This window comes from Taeniopygia guttata, chromosome 3, assembly GCF_048771995.1.
Source record: "Taeniopygia guttata chromosome 3, bTaeGut7.mat, whole genome shotgun sequence".
NCBI classification, from domain to species: Eukaryota; Metazoa; Chordata; class Aves; order Passeriformes; family Estrildidae; genus Taeniopygia; species Taeniopygia guttata.
Genome location: NC_133027.1, coordinates 69045304 through 69073010, shown reverse-complemented (window position 1 = coordinate 69073010; position 27707 = coordinate 69045304). Strand labels below are relative to the sequence as shown.

General features: G+C 35.6%; 1 protein-coding gene across 1 annotated transcript in view; it reads left to right on the top strand.

The window, feature by feature from the left end:
* Window positions 1-27707, top strand: part of CHRM3 (cholinergic receptor muscarinic 3) — a 256162-nt gene that overhangs the window by 60944 nt on the left and 167511 nt on the right. The window contains 1 exon segment of the mRNA XM_030268224.4: window positions 17024-17136. Within this exon segment, the coding sequence (XP_030124084.4) occupies window positions 17067-17136 (70 nt within the window). The 5' untranslated portion in view covers window positions 17024-17066.

Below are 27707 nucleotides of genomic sequence, written 5' to 3'. Positions count from 1 at the left end.
CAAATGTAACTAGTAACTAAAACAAAAATTATAATGAAGCTTATTTAAGTCTGGGTAAACCACTTTCTTTAAGGAACAAAAATATATCCATGCTGCTTCCATGGCTTCAGCTTTTGTCTTTTAACGAAAAAATAATTTTGTTGTGCTCCAAATTTGATCCCTCAGTTGTTGCATATACATTAGTGTTCTTCTCATCAGTGGTGTGCTTATAACACAAAGCCCCTGTAGGTCCCTACTTACTGCATGTTGCTTTGTTATGTGGTTTTGACAATCATGACCTCGCTTCTCAGAGGAAGTTTTACCAGAAATCCCATTTCAGATCCATACCAGTGGAGTTAATCCTGATCTCTTTTCTACACAGGGAGTTTAAATTACTTCGATTATAAAATTGTTTGAAACTTTAGCTCAAGCTTAATATTGTTTTTAAGGCAGATAGAAAACATAGAGGTTGGTGCTTCATAATTTTGTGTTCCTCCCTCTTGGTAGTTTACTTTTAAATTAATATTTAAATTAATTGCCTTTTTCCTGCTTGGTGATTTTGGTAGTTTTTTTTTATTTTTAACATTTTCCGATGGCTGAGTTTTCAGGTAGTGCCTCTTTGTAGGAAGTACTTGTAAAGAGAATGAGTTTCCTCTAAAATTCACAGTGGTAAAGGCAAATTTTGATTTTTAAACTTTTTAATCTTTAAAAAGTATCCATAAGTAGTGGGTTGTTTAAAACTTTTCTAAAGGAAAATTATTTTTTTTCTGCCTGTGTATTTTGAGAATTGGAAACTAAGATTTCAATTTATACTGTTTCAGAAACAACACTCTTTTAAAATTACTTTTTGGTTAGTTAAAATGCGTACTTGAAAGTTAATTGGTAGGATAATTGTAGAAGTAAAATGATAATACAGGCATAAAATAAATCCTTTAAGAAAATATTACAAGCATCTTTCATTTGATTTATGAAAAGAATTGAAATATGCTGCAATATTATTCTCAACACTGATTATATCTAATGGGCAATTAATTTAAGCTTATTTAAGAGAGTGCAGGGAAGAAACAAAAGGGTTGGGCTATCATTAAGAGAGGATGTGAATGTCAACCATGGTGGATCAGAAATGAGTCAGCAATTTGCCTTTTAAAAGCAGATGTCTGATGTGATCTACAGCTTTCAAATGCTTGGAGCTGACACTTGATGTAATGGATTATTGTTAGTGCTTGTTGAAAACCAAAATATTGCTTTTTAGAAAGCACTTTAAAATTTGTGGTTTTGTTCCAATGAGGAAACAAAAATTAAGAAGTCTCAATTTTGCCTTAATAGAAGAGTAGATGGATGTACATCCTTTCTCCTTCTCCCTTACATCTGTGCAGGGGGATGCAGGGTGCTGGTGGGCATGCCCAGCTTTAGTTAAATCCTTTTTCTGGGTTTTGTGTGGTGGCTCTCTCTCTTTCCTGCATTACAAACCTATGTGCTTGATCTTTAAGAAACATTTTTTATGAAAATATGAGCATGAGGAGGCTTTCCAGTAAAGAATGTAAGAGTTCAAAAATTTCCTCTTAGCTGTAGTGTCATGTTATTAAGTCATGTGCTTCTATTCTGGTCTGTGTGATATTAGTGTAGTTTGTGGCTTGTGTGAATTACAAATTTCAGAGCCTTCCTAAAGTTCCTAGCAGACAAATATCTATGTCTAGGAAATAAAATGTCATTTTAAAGATGGTTCTGCTGGGAATTACTGGACATAAGTGTGTTGTTGGTTTGTTGTTGCTTTTATTGGGTTTTTTTTGGGGAGTTTTGTTTGTTTGTTTTTGTTTTGGGATTTTCTTTTGGATTTACGCCTGTCTTTGTCTTCTCTTCTATCCCTTGCTGCACTTTGGGCAGAAGAAGCCCTTAGAAGCCTTCCCCAGTTACCAAAGCAGGAGGAGCATGACTTTAACACATTGGACAGACTGAGCTAGTATTATAAAACAAGCAAATCAAGTGCATTTTGGGATATTATGCACATCTAAACAAAATCAAACAAAAATAAAATATAACTAGGATTTCCAAATAGATTGCAAACGTGTGTTTGACAGGTGATGTTGTTTATAAACAAATAAATTAGTTTGTGTTGGGGAGGAGATGGAGAACATCCATAGTGTTTTTTTCAGAAAGGACATCTAAGGTAAGGACCACCTTGTCACCAGAGGACGTGGGCAGCCTCTGTGCAGCAGTGCTCTGTGCATCTGTTACTCTTCAGCTGCTGTAAACTGGTGGTGAAATGTCACTGTCAAGGGGAATGGTCATTCCAGTTCTGACCAGTCTGCTCTCTGTTGAATGTGAGTGGTGGCATTTTCTAGCACATGAGTAAGTCTTTGGGCAATGGCTGATTTAATAGCTTATGCTTTTAGGGCTCTTACCTGTTGTGGCTTATGCCAGAAGGGAAGCATCCTTTCTTTCAATAAGGATCGCAAGCTTATCTCTCTCTCCTTCACAAATGTCTTTGCTTATGTCTCTCAGACATCTCCTCAAGTGATTTCTGACTGGCTCCTCTTTGTCTACAGCTTGCTGGTTCTGTTTTTCCCATTTTAGACATGGTGTATCAACGTGCTTTACTAAATGTATTTAGTGACAATATCCCCTCTGTTTGGCCAGCTGGCCTTTCCTGTGTCATAAAGGCACCACGTGGTTATTGTTAAAGCAGTCCCTTACTCAGGCTTCTTGTGTGGCTTTTTCTGCTCTCCCTGTCAGAGGCTTCTCCTGTTTTCTTTCAGAGTAGACCTAGTGTGAGTATTTGCTAATAGCACAGACATAGCCTTGCACTGTGTAGTTGTGAAAAGCCACCTGGAGGCACCATAAGTTAGTGCACTGGAATGGAGTGGGGAAGTTTTATGTTTTCTTGACTTTCTGTTCCTGTACTTGAGGCCTCCTCCCTGTGAATTTCTGACAAAAACATACAAAGTTAATTATGATTTGATATGTAAAGCCTTCCTGTAGATCTAACAGACATATGCATTTCTGAGATAAAATTACTGGGTACCTTGACTCCCTTAGTTTGGCCATCCTTTTTGGTTTGTTTCCTTCTTTTTTTTTTTTTCTGCTATCCTAAACCAAATTTACTCCAGTTGGACATCAAAGTAATTAAGCAGAATTGAATCATCCATGCATCTGATGAGATAAAAACATCTTAACGTGAAGTTTTGTTTTAATTGCCTTTTATGGAACACAAGAGGATTGTAAATAGCCAAATGAGCTTTCTGTGATTAGTAAAACTGGCCATTCCCGGAAGATGACAAACCATAGAAAACTTGTATTTTGACAACAGAAAAAGGAAAATTATAGAAATTAATTTTCATTTTTCATATTATTTGACTAGTTGCCAAAGCATTTTAAGTGTTTCAGAATTGTTCAACATGTTTAAAGCAGGAAGCAATTAAAAATGTGTATTTAAATTTTCACCTTTTTCAGAAAGAATTTAAATGTGTATTTAAATTTTTACCTTTTTCAGTGATTCTTCCCATTTAAGAAATGGGTATCCCTTTTAGGGAGGTTTGATTAATTTGAATCCAGGTATATCCTGATTAACCTGGGTTCTTGATGTCATTTCCATAACCTGACTCATTTATTAAGGTAGCATGTTTAACTGGTAAAGAGACTTCCTCAAGGCCATGCAGAAATGGTATTTTGAAGCAAAGAATGGATCCTCTTACTGATGAAAGTCAGTCTGGCACCCTAATTACAACAGCATCTGCTGACACTGCTGTCTTTGAAGGCACATCTCTTCCTGACACTCTCCCAGTATAAACGGGTGACTCCAAGGACGTGACGTATCCAAATTTAATTTAGGTATCTCAAGCCAAGCAATGAACTGAAAAGTTAGTAAGTTACTGGTGAGCTATTAGCTGATTTCATAAAACATGTGCAATTACAGCTTTCTACTTTGCACAAAATGTAAGGGAAATTTTGCTTTTTACTTCTTTATAGGAAAAAAATAGTTCTTAAAAATACGTATTTTCTCACATGACATTGAAGGTGGCTTTGTATGTGTAGGCCCTTTCCATGCCTTAAAGTTTCAAGGATTTTACAGATTCTCTGATTCTTTGCCTTTAGGAAGCACAGATTACATTTTTTTTTAATTTGTTGATATATGGGTATGTACAACTGGAGTTTTGTCCAGTTATTACTTAATAAAACTGTTTATGATATGCAGGGTTATTTAAATATCTCTATATGGAAACCCAGAATAGTTTTAGTAATTGAAGAAAAACATCCTAGACTTAAGAGAGTGCATACTTATAGCGGGTCCAGAGAAGGGCCATGAGGATGATGATGGGGCTGAAGCACCTCTCCTATGTGGAAGAACTGAGAGAGATGGGGTTGTTCAGCCTGGATACAAGGAGGCTCTGGGAAGACCTTACTGTGGCCTTTTACTACTCAAAGGGAGCCTAAAAGAAAACTGGTGAGGGACATTTTAGCAGGGCCTGCAGTAACAGGAGAAGGGGTAGTGGTTTTTAAGTGAAATGGGTTCAATTTAGATTAGATATAAGGCAAAATTATTTTTTTTTTTACATTGAAGGTGTTGAAAGTCCGGAACATGTTGCCCAGAGAGGTGGTGGATGCCCTGTCCCCAGAAATATTCAAGGTTAGGTTAGACAAGACTGAAAAACCTGGGCTTGTTGAAGGTGTCCCTTCTAATTGTAGGGGGGTTGGATTAGATGACCTCTAAAGGTCATTTCCAGCCCAAACTATTTTATGATTGTCTTTTAGGAAAGAAAGATTTTTAAATCTCTACAATGGAGAAGATATGACAATTTTCCTTCAGGCCCTAATCTGTTAAGCAGTATTTATGCTGATAATGTGTCTGAGAATCAGACTCTCTTAAGAAGACATTAATCTTTTTGTCTGGAACCATGTCTTACATCTTCTTCTCTGGTTCTTTTCTTTACCATTTTTCATGTATGATAGCCTTGAGCAACTGCTGCTGCTTTCTCTTCACCTGTGTCCAGAGCCAGCATTTCAGAGAAAATAAATATGCAAACCATTTATTCATTTGTTCATTCATCCCTTTCCTGCCTTTTCCTCATTTGCCACACTTGCAGGAAGCTGTTTGTGACAGTGACTCACCATCAGATTTTTTTGAGGGGATTATGCTAAACCTCACTGATTCACACACTCTAGGCTTTGTTGGAGGTCAATGTCTTGGCAGCATTCCCTGTAAATACTATACAAGTACCAAGCTGTTGATACTAAGAGAGTGTTGTTTCTACCTTCCTTCTGCTGTGGCTTTGTTCTCAACAGTTGCCAGCAGTGGGGCAAGGTGACAAATTTTGTCCCTGTATTGAATATAGAAATTGGACATTGAGTTGGTGTGCAAGTACCTGCTCAGCAGCAGCTGCTTCCCTGGAATGTGCACTGATACTTACTCTCAATTTACAGAGCTGTTGTGATGAGCCCCTGAAATATGATTATTGTTCATGGCTTTTCACTTTGTTAGTTTACCTCCCCTCTTATCACAAGAAGGCTTCTTGGCCCTTTAAATCTATTCTTGCTCTGTATCTCAGGATACATTCTTCAGGTTGCTTTCAGGGGTCTTTAAGATCCTTTAGCTTAGGGAGGTGTCAGGTCTTTGAGATCAGGGAGATTTCCATGAATTTCAGAGTTATGCAATAGAATCCCAGTTGGAGATTTGGTATTTACCTCTTAGCATTTCTCTAACACTTCCTGCATATTTATGGCCACATGCAGGGAGCAACTTTAGTAAGCGGTATATTCAGTAGCATTTGGGTATGTCCAAGAAGCAGTCCCAGTAACACAACTGCCTCATTAACTCTGTTTTCCTGAAGCCTGCCAATGGCATATTACTTGATTTCTGGCACAATTAGCCACTATACAGGTTGTACACAAGACTTTGAAAAGGTCATTTGAAGGCTTACCAACAATGCAAGAAAGCAACACATGTCCCATTGAGTCAATTTTAAGGTGTTTTTCTTTGTGTTGTAATTTTTTGATTTTTAAAAAGTTAGCTTCCTCTAACCTTGGAATATTAAGATAGAAGAAAGGTGAAAGAAACTTACCAGGTGTGAATACAGGCTTTTGCCATCTGACACCCCCAGTGAGTCTTACTCATTCTCCTGTGTTTCTCTGCTCCCACAGGACATTTCCTTGGAGCCTTTCTGTCTTTGCTGGAAATAAAGACCTCCTCCAGACCTCGCTAGGCAGGTGCAAAAGTTCATTGGGCTTGGAAAGTCTTTTGTATAGACAAGCTCCTCTGTCACCAGGCATGCCACTGGTTGCTTTGTTTAACTTGATGGGTGATGGGGACTGACAAAATTCCTTTGATGGATAAGATGAAGAGCATTTTCCAAGTCATCCATCCAACACCAGGCACACTTAATTTTGGGCAGACCTCAGTGTAGACTTGCATGTTTGCCTCTCTCAGTATCTGACATCCAGTAAAAAGTCTCTATCTATAGGAAAATAATAACTGATCATTTTTCACAGCAATGTAGCTTTCCTTTTATAACATGTTTTTTATAGAAGAAAAAAAAAAAAGTGTTTTCTAAGCTCTATTGCTTTCTTTTTTCCTTTCTCACATGCACAAGAAATTGAACCATTACCAGAATATGGCTCTGACTCTTTGCTGCTAAAACAGCATCTTTTTTTTTTTTTTTCCCTAATATAGGGATGTTCACTTAGATCTGGAATTTGCAAAAGTTGGTTCTATAAGCAAAGAAAATAACTAATCCTTATTAGTTGTTAATTTTTGTCTGTCTTATGTCATCTACATTTTCCTATCATCCTCACTCTGGATGGACCTGATTTGGAAAGGACAGATCTGCAGATTGAATGGATGCAAGGCAAAGCAGATTAATACTTAGTGTTTCATGCCCATTTTTAATAGCCTTATTTCATTACTGCTGTCTGTTTCCACTACCTGTTCATCCTGAAACTTGTAGAAACCTCACAAGTTAGATACTAGACTCATGTATGCATTCCATTTTTGGTTTTTTTCTGAGAACTCAGAAAACAAATAACAAATCTCCCTGTAATGAGGATGTTTCTTCATCTTGTATTGTCATGATTTTATTGTATGTGATATTACAAATATCAATTAACTTGACCTTAAAAATACTCATTCAGTTGAACGTATAATTAACTAATTGGATACCAGATGCATGGGCAGGGTTTTCTGATGGTGTAAACTTGTTTGGGATAGTGAAGGAAACTGAAAGAATTGAAGAGGGATTTTAGGAGATGGAGATAATACCATACACAGGAGCCCCCACCATATGTGGCTCAGTGATTCTGTCAATTGTCTGGAAGCTGAGGAGTAGATGGGTATTCTTGTGGATAACTTGTATTTCTGCATTTGCTTTTGGCCACTGCTGGAATTGACAGTTTGAGCTCATTGGACCCCTTTAGAGGCAGTACAATTCTCTTATCTTCCTACATGTTTCTGAAATAAATGTGTTTAAAAGGCAGTAAAGCTGTTTCAAGCATGACAAAGAGCTAAACAAATAAAAAAAGATGAAAGCAAATAAAAACAAACCAGACACTCAAGCATAAGTTTTACTTGGGAAGAAACAACTATAATATTGACAATTTATGGATGTATTTCTTATTAGGAAGTCTTCAGCTGTCTCACTTTAGTAGTTTACACTCTGATTTATAAAGACAAATGTTAGCATCTTTGTGAGAATCAAATGTTTTCAGTTCACAGGGCACGAAAATCTTTCATTTGGCTGGATGTACAAAGTGAACTTCAGCACAAATTCCTCAAGATAAGATTAAACTCATACATTTACAAGTAATGTCTGTTAGAAACCTTTGGAGAAACAAACTCTGTTACAAAAATGGTTTGTTTTGCCTGGAAAGAGAAGGTCATTAATGTTTGGCTTATCATGGTCACTGTCTAAAATATAAACACAGTTCCCTGTCACCAGAGTGTCTGAGGAATTGCTGGTTAATTCTACTTGGAGAGAAAAGACATTGTGTTTTAGATCTCACCATGTCAGAATTGTCATGTACTGTTGCAGATACAGGTGTAGATAGTATTGATTTTTATTGATTTTATTTCAAAATGAATGGACACCAAGTTCAACAGACTTACTATGAAGAATGTCTAGAAATAGCATCATCTTTTTATTAAAATAACAGCAGTAGGGAAATACTGATGCGAATGAAAGACTTAAAACAAGTATAGTCATTCAGATTTTTTAACAAGAACTTGACTCTTTGTTATGGACAAAACTAACCAAACATGAATGTAAATTTAAAAAGATTCCCCCCCATCCACCTCTACAACTTATTTTTGGAAACAAACATTGAAATATTTTTGACTGTTCATAAGTTGCACTAGTTTTTCAGAATGCTTTATTATTTTTAAAAAATATTTGAATTGATAAAACAATATGTTAATCATCTTCCTTGCATAAAGCACATCTCTTAAAGGGAAAAAACCCTCGAAAACAACAAAATACAATTTTGAGGTTTTCTTAAAGTTGTAGTTCCAGAATACTGCATGCTCTGGAACGTGCCTGAATGAAATTCAAATCTCTTTTTACATGTAATCTGATAAAAAAAAAAAAAGAGAGACAATAATCAGATTTTAATTATTAACTGGAATTAACTATAGGTTTCTAGTATTCTATCAGTCATAGTTGGTTTTCATTTCCCCCTTTACCCTTTTGATAGCAGTTGCAAAAGTGTTTTGTGCTCTCATAGGATCACAGTTTTGTAGGGTTTGTTCAGTATAATTATCCTGCTATTCTGTGTAAAGCAGTTAAAAGGTTGTATGGTCCTGTGGGTAGTATGAATGATTTATGGATAATAAGGGATAAACTATGACCAAAGAAAAACATTGTGCTTTAATGGAAACATTTTTCTTTGATTTCTATTGAATTATTCTGGTGGTTTTTTCTTTGGTTTTTTTTTATTATTTTGTTCTCTTTTTTCCTGGATTTTAAAATAGAATATAGAAAAAACCCAATAGCCTGTCTTTTAAGCCTCTTCCAGCCTTGAAATCATTCTCCTCTCTGATGAGTTAGCTTTTAAGTGATAGCAAGTGTTGCATTTTCATGCTCTTTCTCTTCAGCAGTTTCCTATTTCAGACATCTGCCTAAAATTTATGAAGTGATTATCTTTCCAAATATAGCATGTTCTTCTTCGCCTTTTGGAAGTTTTTTTTAATATCTGAAGGTTAGCCTTTAGGTCATAGCTTTTATAAGTTTAGTATAAGCCTTTAAGCTCTCTTGAATGATTTTTGTGTGTAACTTAGTCTCATAATTATTACTAATAAAGCTACCACATAGCAGGGAACAGTACGTCCTTGTAGTATCTGAATTCTTTATCTTATTTGTTTAGATCATATTAGCAGAAAAACTATTCTCTGTCCCTTCTTATTTCCTGAAAAAAGAACCTTCCTAGACAATGTAACAGAGCAATAATAATGCAGAAACAGAATATTAGGATTTGGCTCACAACATCTTGTTTAGGAAAGCACTAGAATTTTGAGGGAAAAGGTTGCTTATTATCCTTCTCTCTCTTTCTCTCTCTCTCCCTCTCTGTGCTTGGGGTTAAGTTAAAATAAGAATTATGCTAAAACAGTAATAAAAATAGGTTTTTAAATATTGTGTTTTATCACCCATAAAAAAATCAGTAATATAACTTGGTTATCTGGAAATTGTACAATATGTACTTATGCCTTAATAACAGAAGACATCTTCTGAACTAATTTGCTCAGTAATTTAGAATATTGTAAACTGATTAATATTCTCTGCTACCTTAAATTCTTTTGAATATTGTGTGTCTTACTAATTATAAAAAAATTACATGGTCCTTAGTGATTTTTAAATACAGTGTTTAAAAAAAAAAAAAGAAATTTTATAATTAACTTTCTTTTCATCTTTTGTGATTTTACTCCTACTTTCAGGATACTATTTCCAATACAGTTGTTCTAGAAATGAGAGAATTTGATGACCCTGTCTCAGGTTTTCCATTATGTCTTTGGTCCATGTAAGGAAAAAGTTCTGCCAAATGGGCAGCTGCCTCCATTCCCTAGGAGACAAAGGGTAATTTTCTTGGTTCCTGTATTCCATGGTTTTAGGTTCTTCTCTCTCCCCAAAACTCTCACTCTGAACAGGCAGCCTGTGAATTAGAACATCACAGGCAAGCTTCAGAGTAAATCAACATTTCAAATGTTCAGTAAGTCATCCACGAACAAAGTAGGTGACGTGCTGTACCAACAATTTTTAATTGACTTCCAAAGAGTTTTTAATTTTCTTTTTTTTTTTTCTCTCCAGTGCTGCCTGCTGCATCCTTTGAGAAGCATCCCTATGTCTGTAAGATCCTTGGGGGTTTTTGTCTACTTGCTTTTACCCCACATCCTTAATTTTACCTTTGCTTCAAAGAAACCAGGATTGTTTCCAGATTTTGTAACTCCAAAACGTGTATATAGTGTGTATTTGCTGCACCAGTTTGGATTTTCTTCATTTTCTTCATACTACTGTAGAGGAGGATGAATGACTTCTGAAGAAGTTAAAATCAATCTTATCCCCTCAATTCTTAGTCCAAATCCACGGTGCTGATGTTGATGTGCATTTAAGGAGGAGCTGCCATGAAGCAGTTGCAACCTGATTTCTCCTAGAGAAGTTTTATTACAATGTAATTAGTATATCATAGGGAGTATTTAAAGTTTGGGGGGTTTTTTTGTTTGTGTTTTGGTTTGTTTTTAACAAGTGATAATGGCTGGTCTGCATAGAGGTTTATTGTTTATTGTTAGCTACTACCAATTCCCTAAAGGATTGGTTTTGGGGGCACGTGCTAAGCACAACCTATTTGCTACTTTGTGGGAGTAAGATGGTTCTGCTTTCAAACTCCATCCACAATCATTCTTGGATAAGGACTATTTCCTGGTTAAGAAGTAATTTTTTTTTCTCTTTTTACATTTTATTGATATGTTATTGCTAAATGCTAGAATATATGTTCAAGCCATCACTTCTGACTTTTTACTTTGTTTTTCTACTTTATTCATATCTCACACAGGCAAAAAGAGCTAATTTTTATACATAAATCATTGTATGGAAAAACTGGTCATTTAAGTATTACATAGCACAACAGGTTGCGTGGGAATTTTGCCAGTTTCTGAAAATATTATTTAGTTAATATAATATGAGGCTAGAAATACTTGCTTTGCTGAACAATTTAATAAATTACAATATAATCATAAATAATTTTATATATCTCACAGTGTTGAAGAGTTGAGGCAAATAGCCTTAAAGTCGTTACAGAACTTGAATGAGAATGTAGAAAGGTGGGGGATCTCTATGAGAAAAAAGCAAAGAAAGATGCAAGAGAAATGTAAATTATGTTTCATAGTTTCACTTGCTCTACTACAAGCAGAATTCACTGTTCAGAAGTCACAAGTAAATAGTACTTTCTTCCTTTGAGTGAAAATCCATTGTTTGGAAAGTTGTTAATTTGTATTCCTTCTGGATACTTGTATAGCTGCACGGGACACTCTGGAAATCGCCAATTTCTAGAAAGGTCTTTGTGGCAATGACAGTAAGACACAGGTACAATCTAAAACAGTGTACACAGTGAAGTGAATCCAGGACAAAATTTTTACTTCATCCTCTGATAGCATGTGAATCTTTTTCTGTTCAGCTTAGAACCTCTGCCCTCGGAGCAGGCTGCCCTTTATGATGGAGGTGAATACTGGTGCTAATAACCAGAATTTAATTTTTTTTTTTTAAATACATGCTGCCAGATGTGTTTTTAATTAACTGTGCTTCAAATGCAGCTTTGTTAATTTTGTTTCTGCATTTTTTCTTTTTGAAAAATAGTATTTTAATGGATGATCATATTCTTTTTCCTCTTAGTAGGAGATTGTTTTTCTTTCAAGTACAAGCTGAATTGGTTAAACTTTGAATATAGGTCAGTGGCTAGTACAGTTTGTTTAAAGGACACATTATCGTTATCATTTATCAGGACTCATTAGATGTTGTGGTTATGAGGTCTCGCTCTAAAAACAAACTTGAGAGTTTCAAGCAATAATGCGCTATTCCACAGTTTAAAATGCTGCATATTCATAACATAAAACACAATTTGATTAAAATAAGTTGTATTAGTTGTTAGGGGACCAGAATTCATTTGAATACAATCCATTTTTTCTTATTTTAAGGAGACAAATGCATCCAGATTTTTTGTAAATAATTAATATGTAGTTATTTTTCAGTGTATTAGAATAATCAACTTCCATTTAGCATGTTGTTGATGCAAATTTTAGTAGAACTAAACCTGATTAGAATTTTTCATTTAAATAAGGAAAACTGTACAAATAGCAATCAGTTTGAATATAGTCCATGATTGAAAAGCACATGTAGCTTATTTGTTTTTGTCATGAAAGCTCTTTAGCACCTGTATGCATTTACATGGTGTATCCATCCTGCTTTGCACAGTGTGTAGCTGGCAGCACTGTTGGGTTTTTGTGTTTTCTTTTTGTTATGTTATACCAGGTAGTAACCACTGGTTTGACTGATTTAAAGAAAAAAAGGAGTCAAGAATTATGCTTACAATTGGAGGTGCAGGTACAAAAAATGTTCTCCTCAGTGTTACACTTTTAAGGACTGGAAATTCATGTATCCAGCATCCAGGCATGTCTCCAGCATGCATGGTGGCCTGGTGGGGTGCCTGCAGAGCAATGGAGGCAGGCTTGGGAATGACCACATTCCTCTCTGCCCTTTCAGATAAGCACATTGGGACAGCCTTGTGTAAGCTGACCATAAAGGGTGTTCGAGTGACTTGTTAATTTTATCTGTACAAGCTGGGCCTTTTGCAATTGGCTATTTGAGATTAGCCTTTCACTGAGTGTGAATTACAGCTATGTACCTATGGCTTCTAATTAGTTTTCCAGTGCAGGTTGCTTGTTAGCAAAAAAAACCCTTGCCTTTGTTGAAATGACAGTTTGGATTTCATTAGAGAACAATGCTTGCAAACTGCTTCTGTCAGTAGTGTTCAGTTCCTTAAAAGCAACTTTTCTAATTAATGAAATCAATTGCTAGTTTGTGTTCCATCTGGGTGCTTGTGGAGCTGCATAAGACACTCAGGAAATTGCTGTTTTTAGAAAGTCTTTTGTGTCAATGACAGCGAGACGTGTGCAGCCTGAAACTCTTTCCATATTTCTGAGATGTCAGTCTAGGAGAGAATTTTACTTCATTCTCAGATTCATTCTTTTTGTATTTTACAGACTGTGGAGGCTCTGCTCTCGAAGCAGGCTGCCCTTGGTGCTGAGGTGGGGGGGTACTAGTGCAAGTCCCTGGAGCACTGCTGATCTTGCAGGAGCTGGCTGAGGGGATGGGTGGTCCCAATATAATGCTGGTGCACAGAGACTACTGTTTCTTATGTAATTCTGAGACTCTACTTCCACTAACTGTCTTGTTTCCAGCAGAGAAGTCACAAATAAATTCTTACTTGTGACACTTGAGTTCTAGGAGACTCTGGCTACAGTGAGCACAATTTTAGTTGTTTGTATTTCAGGTGCTTTGCCACTTTTGTTAATATTTATTTACTTTCTTAAAAAGTCTCTTTGTAGGGAATAATACCTTATTTGGTTTTGTGCATACTCAAAACATAAAATGATGTTAGTTGTTGTGAAGATTAATTTTTTTCTTCATGTTTGTAAAGTATTTGAAAACATCAAAGTCTTTTTATGGCTTTTTATTTTATGGGCAGCTACAATACCACAGGACAGCCAAAACCTGTATTGTTTTGGCTCTGCAGACATCTTCTTGACAGATTAAGGCTGTCAGCAGAATGTGTAAACACCATTTCCAGCTTTTTACATTGGTCACTAAAGTATCCTTAAGTGCAACTCAGGAATCTAGTCCTGCAAGACAAACCCTTCAGTCCTATGACTGAATGATGGTCAGGGGTTTCTGTTAAAATGTTTTAATAACTTTGCACTTGACAGCAGTAAGTCGATTCCCTTGTATTTGAGTCACAGTGCTTGATCATCTCTATGTAGCCAGTCCACTGACATGTGAGTGCATTCACTCTAAGCAACATCTACCTCCAAGTTAAGACAGAAGTTAAACAAAAGTGTCATTCTTTAGAAATTATAATGCAACTGCAGCAGTTACCTTACCGGGCCCTTTTTATTGTACATATTGATGACTTTCTACATTTTATAGCTTCTCACACTGTGAGGAAGAATCTGTCAAGTTCCTGAAATGTTTTTGAAATATCTGCTGTATAGTAAAGATATGCTAATATAAAAAAGAGATTCTGATTTCTTACATTAATTTTTTTAAGGACATAACTAGGAAGAGTAGGAAATTGTCATCTCACAGTTTTATAAATGCTGGACTTTACAGATTTTTGCCTAGTTTTAATGTTGTTTAGGGCTTTTTGTTTTGTTCTGGATTTTTAGCTCTTTCATCACCTGGAAAGAAGTCCTTCAGTGAATTCTACGTCTGTTCAAGGAAAAACTAACTGTCTGATTGCCACCTTACTATCTTGGCAGAGCTAGGCTGGTGCCTTGTCATAGGTACACAGCTGAAAATGATGAATGAAATAACAAATAGATCACTTTACCTAAATAAGTTATGGAAAGAGCTTATGATAAAGATATGGTTCTTGCAGGCTTTGAAAGAGAATGTCCTGTAAAGACTCCAAACAATCTGTATTGATTCTGTTATAAATTTTTCACATTTTATATGAATTTTATGTTTCCTTTAGAAAGCCTAAAATTTTAAAAGCTTATAGTGCATAATGCATTGACATAGCAAAACTGTGAACATTAAATACAGGTTTGAAATACTAATATATTTATATAAATACTCTCTTGACCAATAAAATACTTTTTCAAAACAAGAGTGCATTTTGACATGCGTTTCAGTAGTAAGCGTGGCAGGTTTGGCACTTTTTCTTCTCTCTGTGCCTACCCCTGCATACTGCATCCATTACAGTGTTCATTTGGGTTCAGTAGTATTCTAAGGGGCAAAACCAGACCTGCCTTTAAAAAAAATAAAAAGTTTTTCACATATTTTTCTTGTATTGGACCAATTCCTCACTCCTGTTTATTTGTGCTAAAAAGATAGCAGAGATGTGAGATGTAGCAGTAATAAGTAGCCTGTTGTAGGCTGAAAGTTGCTGATTGTTTGAAAAAAGCCTTACTGTACTTGAAAATGTGTTATTTTGTCCTGTGAAAGAGAATTAGAAAATAAGTACAAAAATATATTTAGAACGCACACAACAAAAACTATTGCATGTGAGTAAAATGCCTTTTCCCAAGCATATTTGTTTTGATTTTTATTCTGGTCTCCACCATGATAAAATAGTCTCATGTTCAGGAAAATTAGGAATTTAATTCTCCTATATAAAAAATCTGAATAAGAGTTGATTATTCTATTTGAGTGATTATGTTTTCTACTCATGTACACTCAATTGAACCCATCAATCAGCATTTTTATTGGGTTTTTAGAGGAGAAGATCAGAGTAGGAGGGTTAAATGTTTGGAAGGGTCATGTTACTGTCCTTAAATTATCAACAGAATTTAGATGTAAAATAGCAGAAGAGGGAGTCAAGAGAGAAGTGTGATAGATGCAGACAAAAATAGTCCGTGGAAAAATGTCAGAAAATTATATTCATTTTACCTAAGTTGTTCTCCTAAAAGGTGAAAGGAGAATCAATTTCTTAGCTTTTAGTTCTTTGCAGATCTATAGAAAATGTTAAAGCTCACTTCAGAGAGATCCCTGAAATCTCATTCTCTGTCTGATGAGGAGTGTGTTTTGGAACATCTGACTTTATTAAAAGAGTTCCATGAGAGAGTTCACATTTTCACTTTAATCCTAACTTTCTTTTAACCAAAGACTTGACATTAAATATAATTTAAAAAATTGAAAGCCTCTTTTGAGAGGAAATATTTAAATCTGATTGAATTCAGTCTATTGAAATGAGATACCTCTTGAGTGGTGGAAGCCTCCCATCCCTTTTTGCTTTGAGGAAACAAAATCCAAAAAAAAACCGAACCAGACAACAACAACAACAAATAGCCAACACACAAACCCCTCCCCCCTTTCCGCGCCCCTCCCCTGCTGAAAACTAACCACAAAACTCAAGAACCCCAAATTTGTCAGGTTTTCTGGTTTGAGCCAGTGTTTCAGTTTAAATTGTAGCACTTTTTGGGAACTTTGAAGGAACCATGAAGAAATGGTTCTGTATAAAAATTCTTTCAGAGCTGCCTATTAAGGATTAATTGGGAGAAAACAAGATTCCTGAAAATTGCTGATATAAATTTTTTCAGTGAAGCTCCATTGACTTTTGCTTCTGTGCTGTACAGCCACTTGGCCTAGAACCCATCTCTCTTATCATTCTGCCCATCAGCAATTGTTAAAAATGCAACTCTGGGATCAGATCCTCAGCCAAGCTTTGTAGCACTCTGGCCTTTGTGTTTAGGAAAAGAGAAACAAGGAATTAATAGTTGCTGTTGATAGGGTGGTGGGTGTCCCTTGTTCTGCATGTGCTGTTAACACAGGTTGAGTACTGTATCTTGTATTAGAGGTGTTGGCTTTGTCAGCTGCCTGCTCTCGTGCAGTGGTCTTCCCTATCATCCACCTTTGTAGGTAATTTTGGCATGTGGATTTTGTGTTTCGGTAGAAAATGCCTGCTAGAGTCCTGCATAAATAAAACAGGAAGGAAAATAGCATTTGAAAAATACTGTTTTGAGAACATGCCAATGCTTACAACTGTCCTTGTTAAAAAAACACTGAAAAAAAGATGTGAATCCTAAAGTCAGCTGGAAGTCAAAAAATCTGTAAAATAATTGCAAATGAAGTATCTGACCAAATACCATTGTAGTGGTTGTAAGAGAACATGTATCCACCTCTTGGCGGATGGTAATGATGTGAAACAGGCTCTTTTGTTACTGTTGTTTTAAAAGTGTTCTTTAAACAGCAGTGAACAGCAGTGAAACTGTATTTTAAATAAGGACCATTCAGTTTTAACTTCTTCAGTGTGTGATTATCTCTTGACTTTTCTTTCTTTTTTTTTTTTTTTTTTGAAGATCTTTATGGTTATGGCAAAATCTTTCATCAGCCGATGGTATAATGGACTACCAGTGGGATGATATACAGCTGTCTCAAACATGCTATATACTTCTCCTCTTCCGTGTCCGTGGTGAGTTTGATTCTCTACATTTATATTAAATGCTTCAGAGAATGAACTGAAACCTAAGTTCAGAAACAACTGTATAGAACTTTTCTCTTTTTGGATGATTTTAGAGCTGTGCAAAAATTCAGATACACAACTTAAAATGTTATCTTTCTTGTCAACTTGAAAGCATCTTCACCTTCATTTAGTGTGTTTAGTTCAAATTAGATTCCAACCAAATGTTCTTTTTGGTCAGATATGTACCACAATATTCTGAAGATAACTGTAACTGTGTTACAAATAGACTATGAAATACAGGTAAAAAAATTAATTGGAGAAAATATTTGGAAATAATTTTTCAGTTTTGTTTTTTTGTGCTGCTTCTCTGTTTTGTGCCTAGAATTAATCTCATTATAGTATCTGTGAGTGCTGTTAAGTATTGTTTAATCAATAGTATTGAAAGCAAGGTTCCTCATATTATAACTGAATTATTGCTTATGTGTCTAGACATACAATAATGAGATCCACAATAATGAAATCCAAAGCACTCATTTTTAATTTGGTTAAACACATTGACAAACCCAATTTGGGTATCAGAATGTTCCACTTACTACTCCTTAACACAGCATAAGTTGCAGCACAGTCTCCTCTCCAAAAATCAGGTTAAGAAATTGAGGTTTAAATCTTCACTCTCTCACTCTTCTCCTTTGTGAGGGTTCAGATATGGTTCTTATGCCAGCGTTTGGTTATAAATGATACTGAACTATCTGGAATAGTTGCTCAGCCACTGTTAAAATTTGCCTGTAAATCTTTGTTACTCTCAGGTTGCATCTAGTGTTTAGTTAGAAAAGATATTATATGAAAGGTATCTTTCCTTTTCTACTTCAAATTCCAGAGTTCATAGAAGGATGCAGAAGTAGTGACAAAAGTAAAGAGAATAGAAGAGGCAAATATTAATTTGCCTAATGCCATAAGGCATTTAGTCAAGGCTGTTCTTACTACATGCTTAATTGTTGTAATGAACTAAGATAGAAGCAATGCAGTTTCTAGAAGTGCACTTGATAATAGGATGTGCTTAAATATCCCATGTAAGTGGATAGAGATGTTCACCAGCAAAACTGGTTACTGTTATTTTTGGTGAAAATGGGTGTTTACACAGAGAAGGGACAGCCATGTAGCACATTTTCTCTGTTACCAGTTTCAGCTGACTTTGCATTTCAAATTTTCCACCTCTTAGGTAGTAACCATACTCTGAAACCAGAGAGACAGTTAAATAGCAAAAAAAGCATCACCTTGCTCATTTCCACCTGCAAATTTTGAGAGGACAAACCTGATATTTTTTGATGGGTTATCCAGCACCTGTTGGTTCTGTGAAGAATTGCCCTGAGTATTTATTGAGTTCCACATTGCTCTCTAACCAAGCTTTGTATTTGCTAAATTAGCTGATTTGACCTTTTTCTTTTTTCTTATTAGCAATGTGTCATACATTTCTTAGCCCGTTTATACATCCTGGGTGTGCACTGATTCATCATGAAATCAGGGCTTTGTGACAAGTCTCATGGAAGAACAAACTTCTTTAAACAGAGAAAACTGTCTATCCCATATGTGTAAATACTGCAGGATTATGTCTCCTTTTGCAGATTTCTTCTCCACTACATTTTCCTGCCATTTTACTGTATTTATTCCCTGTGTCCATCAGCAGGAGAACAAAATCCATTCTAATCCGCAGTGTTTCCCTTGAGACCAGACTTTAAAAAAAAAAAAAAGGTTTGATGACATCTTCAATTGTTTAAGAAATATCATTATACATTTTCCTGACAACTTAAAAAACACTGCTTTGGCATTCTAGTTAGAACTGTTCTTCTTTGCAGAACAAATCTTCAAGCAAAGAAAATGTATCTTGTGTAAGAGTATCCTCATCCTCCTCTCACTTCTTTATCCACTCAAGGCTTGCACAGGCTCTCAAGAGGCCAGCAAGTTCCTCCACTGCTTCTTTCTAACCAGAAGAAAGCTAAGGTGGGCATCAGGAAATAAACTAAATGCCATCACACAGGATGTGAAACGTAGAGGATTTTCTACCCTTACCACAGTAGCTTGCAGAATGATATCTAGATTCTTATCAAATTCAAACCCTGCAAGAGAGAAAACAATATTCAAGCAGTAGTATACATTTAAAATCTGTAAAATAATAATGATAACAATATTTCTAGTTTGTTCCCAAATCCTATGCCCCATTAGATAGACCAGGGGAACCTATTACAGGTGTCCTATTACAATTAAGTCAGGCTTTTAGAGGGCACAGTGGGATTTGAGAACTTGTGTGGAAAGGAAATATAATCTCTTTCAAAGGAAGAAGTATTTTAAATTCAAAATTGTATATCGGCCTGTCATAGAGTGCCTTCTGATCTTTATTCTTCTTTAGACCAACTGATATCAAATTTGATAGGATTTTTTTGGGTTGCTGGAAAAAACTGAGATTTAAAAAAATCCTGATGAACCAAACCCCAAACAACAAAATCCAAATGAAAGCCAAACAACAGTAAAAGTATAAATCTTAATTTTCTGCTATATATTGAGAATATTCATATGGTATTTTAATTTTGAAAGGATTTTTTTTAGGATGTTCAATATGCAAAGTCAGCACAGGATGAAAACGAAGCTGTAGAGAACAGAAGTCGGGTGCTATTTGCGAGATGTTTATGGTAATTGAAAAGAGAATGTATAAAACATTAAAGGTCAGGACATCTACAAAAAGTGTTTCAGGCCATATGTTAAGTTATAAAAATGCAAAGGATTTTTTAATATAGAATTGCCTTTATTTACTTGGAAGACTGAATAATTCTAGAAATCTCAATTAAAAAAAACATAGCAGGTATTGCTATATTTACCACCTGTATTTTCTAAGTGTTATATTTTATAGATAACCACTTGAAGAAACAATAGCAGCTGCTGCTAAGTAAGATTACCATTCTATTTCATAACAAAAAAAAAAAAAAAGAGGGAATATAAAAAAAAAGGCAATGAGAAGAAAACATGGAAAAAGTCTAGCCCTGTATTTCAGTTTCTCAACCCAAAACAATCTGTCAAAAATCATGTCCTGAAACCTCCTGTATCATCACTGAGCAATGGAAACTTGAATTTTGTCTGGTTCTGCTTCTGAACTCTTGTTTCAGCTTCTCGGTGCTGGAGGCTCCTCAGAGTTTACAAATGGTGTTGTAACTAAAGTGCTCAATTTTAACTGTGAAACATCATTAATAAGTATTAAAACCAGTTTTTATTATTTCCATTGCTTTCTTCCTATTGTGGCAATATTCAGGGTCTCTAGACTGCCATTGATTTTGCTTAGAGCATTGCTCCAGAGTTCACACAGGTATAGTCAGTGAACCTGGGTCCATCAGTGCCACCTTCTAGTCTGGCTGTCCAAACACGTCACAGGCCTTGCTTGGATGACAGACTAAATGGCATGGCAGGTACACTGAAAAAATCAAAATGAAGCATGTATTATTTATTAAAGTAATCCAAATCCTGCTGAGATATCTCCTGAACTAATAAAAACAAAGAAATAATGCTAACATTTATCTTGAAACCTTCTTGTTTAGGTGAATTTAAACTCATGTTGCTTCAGTACATTCAAAGTAAGAACTCCCCCTTGCCCTTGTTTCCCTACAGCTTTATGTACTTAATTTTCAAACTGGTGTTGTGATACTGAAGGACTGCACTGGGTCAAGAGTCTTGAACAAATTATGTCATAGAAGCTCTGCAAGCTACTGAGAAAGTGGCCTCAAGGTTAGGTGCTGGTTAAAGAAAGGCCTGATAACCAAAGAGGCATTGATGCTGATGTGCTTTGTTCTAATGATTTTCTATTAGTAGAGAGTCTTGATTAATGAGTCTCTATCACTATGTCCTGCAAACGTGCTAGTCATTGAATCAGTCTGTCATTTTATTTTCTCTTAAAGAACGTCCTTCTAAGGTGAGTGTGACAGGAACTGGTTTTAAATGGACTGCTGCAAGCAATTTCTTTATCTGAATGGAGAAAATATTTTCACTTTCTAAAGTTTTGAATTCCTGCATAATTTTCTTTTGAATTCATGAATTATTTGTACTAATAATAAGTTACTACTTCTGTGACATTTTTGCATTTAAAAAACATTGTGGAATCAGAAGAGGTTCTGTGGTAATCTTACTGTTGTGTTTAAATTGTATACTTTTTTAACTGCAGCAGGCTCTTAAAGAAAAAGTTGGATCTAAAACATGAGCAAGATTACTTGAAAATATATTAATATATTAGTATTTAATTTTTGGCTTTTCTACTGTGTTACTGTAAAAAAGCAACAGCAGCCATTTTCTGCAGAAAACTAAGAGCTTGCCAGTTTTGTTAGAGTAAAAAAAAGCCACAAGCAAACACTAGCAAGCTGATTATTTTTTTAATTAAAATATTAATCTAGTTTGTTGTGGGTTTTTTCTCATTAAAAATAATATAAGAATATAATGAGTGCTTAAGATCTATTTGGGTTTGTATTTTCTTTTTTTTTTTTTTTTAATAGTCTTGCTATGAAGGTAAAGTTTCCAACAGATTACCAATCTCCCCTATCAAAGACATTATCAGTTTTATAGGGGAGGGAGGATCCTGGAAAGCTAGAAGTGTTTAAACGGTGTGTGAACAGAGCTGTATTGGTGATGAGGTGCTTGTGGTGCCCAAGCTGCACTGCCTCGTCTCCTCCAAATTAAACCTTGTGGAACTGCATGAAATTGGTGCAGCTAACTCAGTCAGATACCATTTGGAAGGGAGAGGCAACTTATTTTAGACAATCAGTAACCGAGTTGACTGGTTTGTGGTCTCACACTGGCACGCTCACAGCACTGAAATAGGAGTCCAGGTGATCTACCAACATCCCTTTTGTCCCAGTCTGGAAGCCAGGAGACGCCAGCAGCTGCAGACTCACCACTTCTCTGGGGTTCTTCTTGGTGGCAACAGATGAGTTCTAGGGATTCACCAAAGAATTTTGCTTACTTCAGCCTCTGTAAGTGCTACACAAATCTGCTGCTGGATGTTCTTTCCTGTTTGTCAGGGTGGCTGGGCTGGCAGAAGACACGTGGCATGTTGTGTCACCTCTCCTGCCTGCTTGCACTCCTGACTTGAACAGCAGGCAGGTTTGCAGTGTAATCAATTACCCAGTTTTAATTTGGGATACCTGGCTTGAGAAGATATGGTAAATGCTTACTAGAAGAGTTGAGGACCTAGCAATTACCTAGGATTAATCACCCAAAAATATGTCTAGAAAGTAGAACTTTGTTTCTTCTAAAGATAAAATAAATACACATATATCCTATACATTGTATAGGATACATTGTATCCTATATAGAACATTGACTGTTGGAATTGGGTAGTGCTTCCAATATCCCTGAGAAACCTTAGTTTGATAACTTTGAGATTTGTCACAGAAGTGATTCAATAGAAACTTCTAGAAAAAAAAAAGAAGTATGCTGCTTAAAGTAATCAGTAATTTTTTTTCTTTGTTCTTTCATATATAGCAGGCAAAGTTCCTTTATGAAGGTTTATTATTTTGAAGCTTTGTGTTATATAGATATAGATGCTGGGAATAGTTTTTTTATATAGGCATAATTCTGAAATAAATAATATGATAATGAGATATTTAAAAACTATTTGTCCAGGACAATTGCCCACCTGGATGAGGGCAAATGTGGCTTCTGCCCTTGCCAGGGCTCCTGCCCATCCCTTCCACACCTGGTCCCTACTCATGCTGGGGGTTATTCTATGACATGAAATCACCTTGGCACCTGGCATAGGACATGAGGTCTTCGTTGGCTTAAACCTCAAGAGTGCAAACATCTTCCCAGCTAGAGACACTGCCATCACCTATGCCAGCACTCCCCCTAATTTACTGTCTGTTGTTGCTTCTTGTGCAATCAGCAAGACAACAATGAAGTTATTGAAAAATATAGGCTGCTAAAATTTGCCTTTACAGTGAGGTAAGATTTTATTTTTCGTCTTTTTTTAATTATTGCCAATATATCAATGTTGTATAGTTTACTTAATATCAGAGAATAGTTATTCTATTCTGAATAAGTATGTGTACCCAAATTAAGCACAATATCTTAAGACTTATGTGAAAAGTGCCTTTGCAAAGTACAATGTGGAAAACAGGTAAGAGTCATTGCAGTTCTTTGATTTTCGAATTGATCAAAGGTATATGGTGCCTAAATCTCCTCTGTTTATTCCTGTAGCCTGCATCAGCAACAGCAAAAATGGTGGAAAGAGGAAACTGGTAGAGAAGATAGAGCTGCTGATAAGCAATTTATATTTTTCAGCTCAGGGAAACAAAATCTAGGCATTCAAAAACTAATTAAGTGCTTGAGAAGGGGAGGAATAAGATTCATAAGTTTAATTCATGTTGTTACAACAGGCATCCATAGTTCAATTTTGCATTCATTGCTTTGAGATGAGGTTTATAGTAAGTCTGAGCAAATTTATTCAGAAATTCATGTAAGGCTTGGTGTTTTGTTTTTTTTTTTTCTTTTTTCTTTTATTGTTGTCAAATAATCTTCACCATCTAGATACTGGCAATTTTTTAGCTTGGATAGAACTATCTAAATGAGATCAAAATTATATCAGTGCAGATTTTCACAAATATATACTTTCTGATAGAATTACTAATGGTTTTAGATAATCACATTTTCAGAATCACTGGTCTCAGTTAAATGCCTTTTGATATCCTTTTTTACCAGAAAAATTAAAATTTGAGTAAATCAGCTCAAATCCTGATAACTTTAAGGAGTATCTTTTGTGGTATTGCTTTTGGCAAAAGCATTTTAGTACCTTTCTCTGCTTTTTGTAAAACTATATATAAGAGAAAATAGTTTCTCTTATTAGCTTTCCGCTCATTTTATTTCCCTTTGTATTACACAGCCTTCTTGAGCTTTACATAAACATGTCTTCTAACTGTAATTTATGTGAATTGAGTGCATTTTACAGCAGTTTTTAGCTACTAATGTGGGCTATACATTACTGTGTACAAGCATTTCTCTTGGGAAAGTTTAAGTTTTCTGCTACATCATTTGCTTAAATGAGGCACTAAATAGATTTAGTATCAAAAGTAATTCTTTTCCGTGCTAATATGGAAACAATTTAGATACTTCAGTATACTGATTTGAATACTTGGTACCAATGTATTGGTGAGACATAATATTCATTATTCTAAGAATTAACATACACTGTTATATCTTAATTTCATTTCCTCTATATATTTTTGGTATGCTGTGCGTGTATATATGTAAATGTGCACATACATAAGAAGAGGAAACAATAATTTAAATTATACAGAAGTACTTTAAAAAACAAGTTGTTTTGGTGGGGGGAAAAAAGGAGAAGAGCAAACTTGGAAAATAACCTTTCATTTAAAATTATGTTCACTTTTCTTTTAATTGCTCACTTTATCTGAAATCTGAAGCCATTACTCTGTGTCTCTCATTACTCAGTTCTTTATAATAAAGATAGGATTCACCTAGTGTTTCTAAGTTGTCCATGGGGAGAGGCAGGCAACTTCAGAAGCCAATTCTTGTCTTAGATACTTATCATAGAAAGGGATATATTACCCTCTGGGTAATAACCCTCTGGGTAACTGTCTGTGCACGCAATATTGTTATTTCCTATTTTAAAATGCAAGATAAGCCTCAAGAACACAATGTTTCCTATAGTTCATTTTATTTTGTTGGAGCTGCAGTAATTGCATCTTTGAAGCAACCACACTTTTTCAAATGGATTGTACCTTTTAGGTATACAAGAGGTGTCTCAAAATGATAGGAACTCAATGGTTTCACATTCACAGAAATTACACACTTTCCATTTTGCATGCTACCTGATGCATTTTTTTTTTTTATAAACACAATGTTAACTTTATTAAACCAAGAAGTTTGTTTAAATAAATAAAAAAAAGTCATGAGAAGCAAGACTTTTTGAACCATTTCTACTTTTTATTGGAAAATGTTTACTCATATGTAGTAGACAGTCTTCATTTCCTCTGCTCAGTGAAGTGGATGTTTTGGTGCTCTGTTAAATAGTCTCTGTTTCAGCAGAGCAATGTGGGCATTTTAGTGGTGCGGAAATTATTTCCCATTGGGGAATATATATAGCTCTTTTCAAGACTTAAAACTTACAGCCCAAGTCTCACCTTCAGCCAAGTGAAGTTAATGACCTGACTCCATTATACAAGACTTTCTTGTGTAGTTCTAATTAATCAATGCCATGCTTTAAAGCTGAAATCTTTTGAGTGAGCGATAACACTATGGTTTGGTTTAACTATTTGTATTAATAAAACAAACTGTGTCAATTCAGGTTATCAACCAGATTTCAGCTTACATCTGGTATTATAACCTATTTATAATAATTTCAATTATATAGTCTTCATTCTGTTAATTCTTCCTCTAAAATGTTCTGTTGCTTGGTTCTGGTGAGCAGCTGCTGTGTCCCCTCCTCCCAGAGGCTATGCTTCAAATGCTTGGAAAAAATAATTCCACTTAGAAATAGGTAACACCACAAGTATTTGAAATATCTCATGGTCCACCTTTTCCTGACTAAAAGATTGTTGATATTTTTGTCTTTGCAACATTAAAAAAAGAAGAAACCATTTTTTATGTTAGGGAAATAATTTTATTTCTTCATGTGCTGCCCAGCTACATAGCTATGAAGGCTGAAGGCTTTTGAGAAGAGAGGATCTGTGGCTGTGTTATTGTACTTAGGGGAGAGGAAGCGAAGGACCTGCCTCGAAGTGATAAATCCTGTGAGAATTGAGTCATCAAACATTCCAACAACAGCCCGAAGCAACACATTAGCATCTACAGCAGGTGATGGCAATGATTCTGAAAAGCTCAGATTAAATGAATTCAGGTGTTGGTGTTAAAAAATCTGGTCTCTAAAGAATAGATCTCGTTACTATGGAAAGTTGTTCTTGCCAAAAGAGATTTGAAGGTAATTTAAGTGCAAGTCAGCTTTATGTTGACTCCAAGCAAGACCATAAAATAATAGTGTGTAGGATTTAGTTCTGAATGTGAGTCAGCTGTGGAGCCGGAATACTCACAGGATGTCTTTTGTTTAGAAAATGCACTTGAGCAGATTCAAGCACAATTTCACCATATTTGTTAGGCCTAATACAAATTTTTAAAACCAGAAGAACTTGAGGCTAGGGAGACATGATTCAAAAGGGGTGACTTAATTTTGGTGTTTAGGATGGACAGGGGGACTGCACATGGGGTGACATCATCCAGTGCTCCCAGGCTTTTGTGGGTGACACAGGTGGAAGAAAGAAGGTGCCTGTAACTGTAGGGCTGTGTGCATTCTCTGCTATTACATATATGTCTGTGATCCTGAGCTGTTTATAACAGCAAATTCAGTTGTTCACGAGGAGTCATTGTCATTTCAGAGGATAAATAATGCTGTCATATTACCATCAGTCACCTCTGTGAGTATTATGAGACTGCTAACATTGACTTCCCCCTCTATTTGGTTAAAGAAAGCTATGAACCTTGCTTGTAAACTTTATATGAAGTGGCTTTTATATCACATTTCTGTGACCCATATAATTGTTTACAGAGTTTGATTATGTTTGACTTTTTGTTTTTGCTCCTAGTGTTCATTTTGGACTGAATTCATGATTATACAGTTTGTGATTACTTATAAGCTCCTGTTTGAAGGACTGAAATAAATGTCTTTTATTTTTCCTCTCCTTTTCCTCTCCCTTTACTTAAAGCTGTCCTGTAGGAGAAGAAAGTCAAAGTAAGACACCAATGTTCATGTGTCATTATCTTGTTGTTCTGCTGCAAAGAATGCTTTAGTTCGAATGTGTTGATACAACACACTTAAAAAGCTGCTTGTACTTGGTCTGGACTAAATTATTGGAAGAATTTATAATTTCTCACACTTGATGAACTATAGAGCTATAGTATTTTTTTTCAAATTCTCTAATTTACACTTAAGGTTTCATTTTCCTGATGTGATAGGTGAAAACTGAACTAAGAGAAGAAATGTTTTTGTGATTGACCATTCCAGCCAGGAGCAGCATTGAATCCTCAGACTTGAGAAGAGCTCATTCCATGCTGCAGCTGAATGTGCTCCCCATTTCCCTCCTCCCCTGTCTGAGCCCCAGGCAGCACAGAGATCACTAGCTCCCAGCAACATTTTGCCCATCTCAACCCACTTTTTAGAACTGCGAGTTTCCAGGAAGTTGTTGAAAACTGAGGTTCTTCTAAGTTTTCCACATCCGTGGTAATTTTTTTTGCAGTGTCCCAAAATAATGTTAAATTCTGTGAATGCTTTTTTCACCACAGTAACTAATCCACTGTACTTTTCAATTAAATTAACTGTAAAACTATGTTTTTCCCAGAGAGGGGTGTTGTGCTGTGTCAATTAAAAAAAATGAACCATCACTTTTACCCCCACCCATTTCGGATTGGTGGGGATTCCAGTGTAATGAAACCATTCTCCATGATTAATTGAGACAGTGTGAATTTTTGTGCCACCCAGATCATGTGAGGAATTGTTTTAAGCATAAGAAGTAATAAGAAGAACTTCAAAGTGCCTCTAT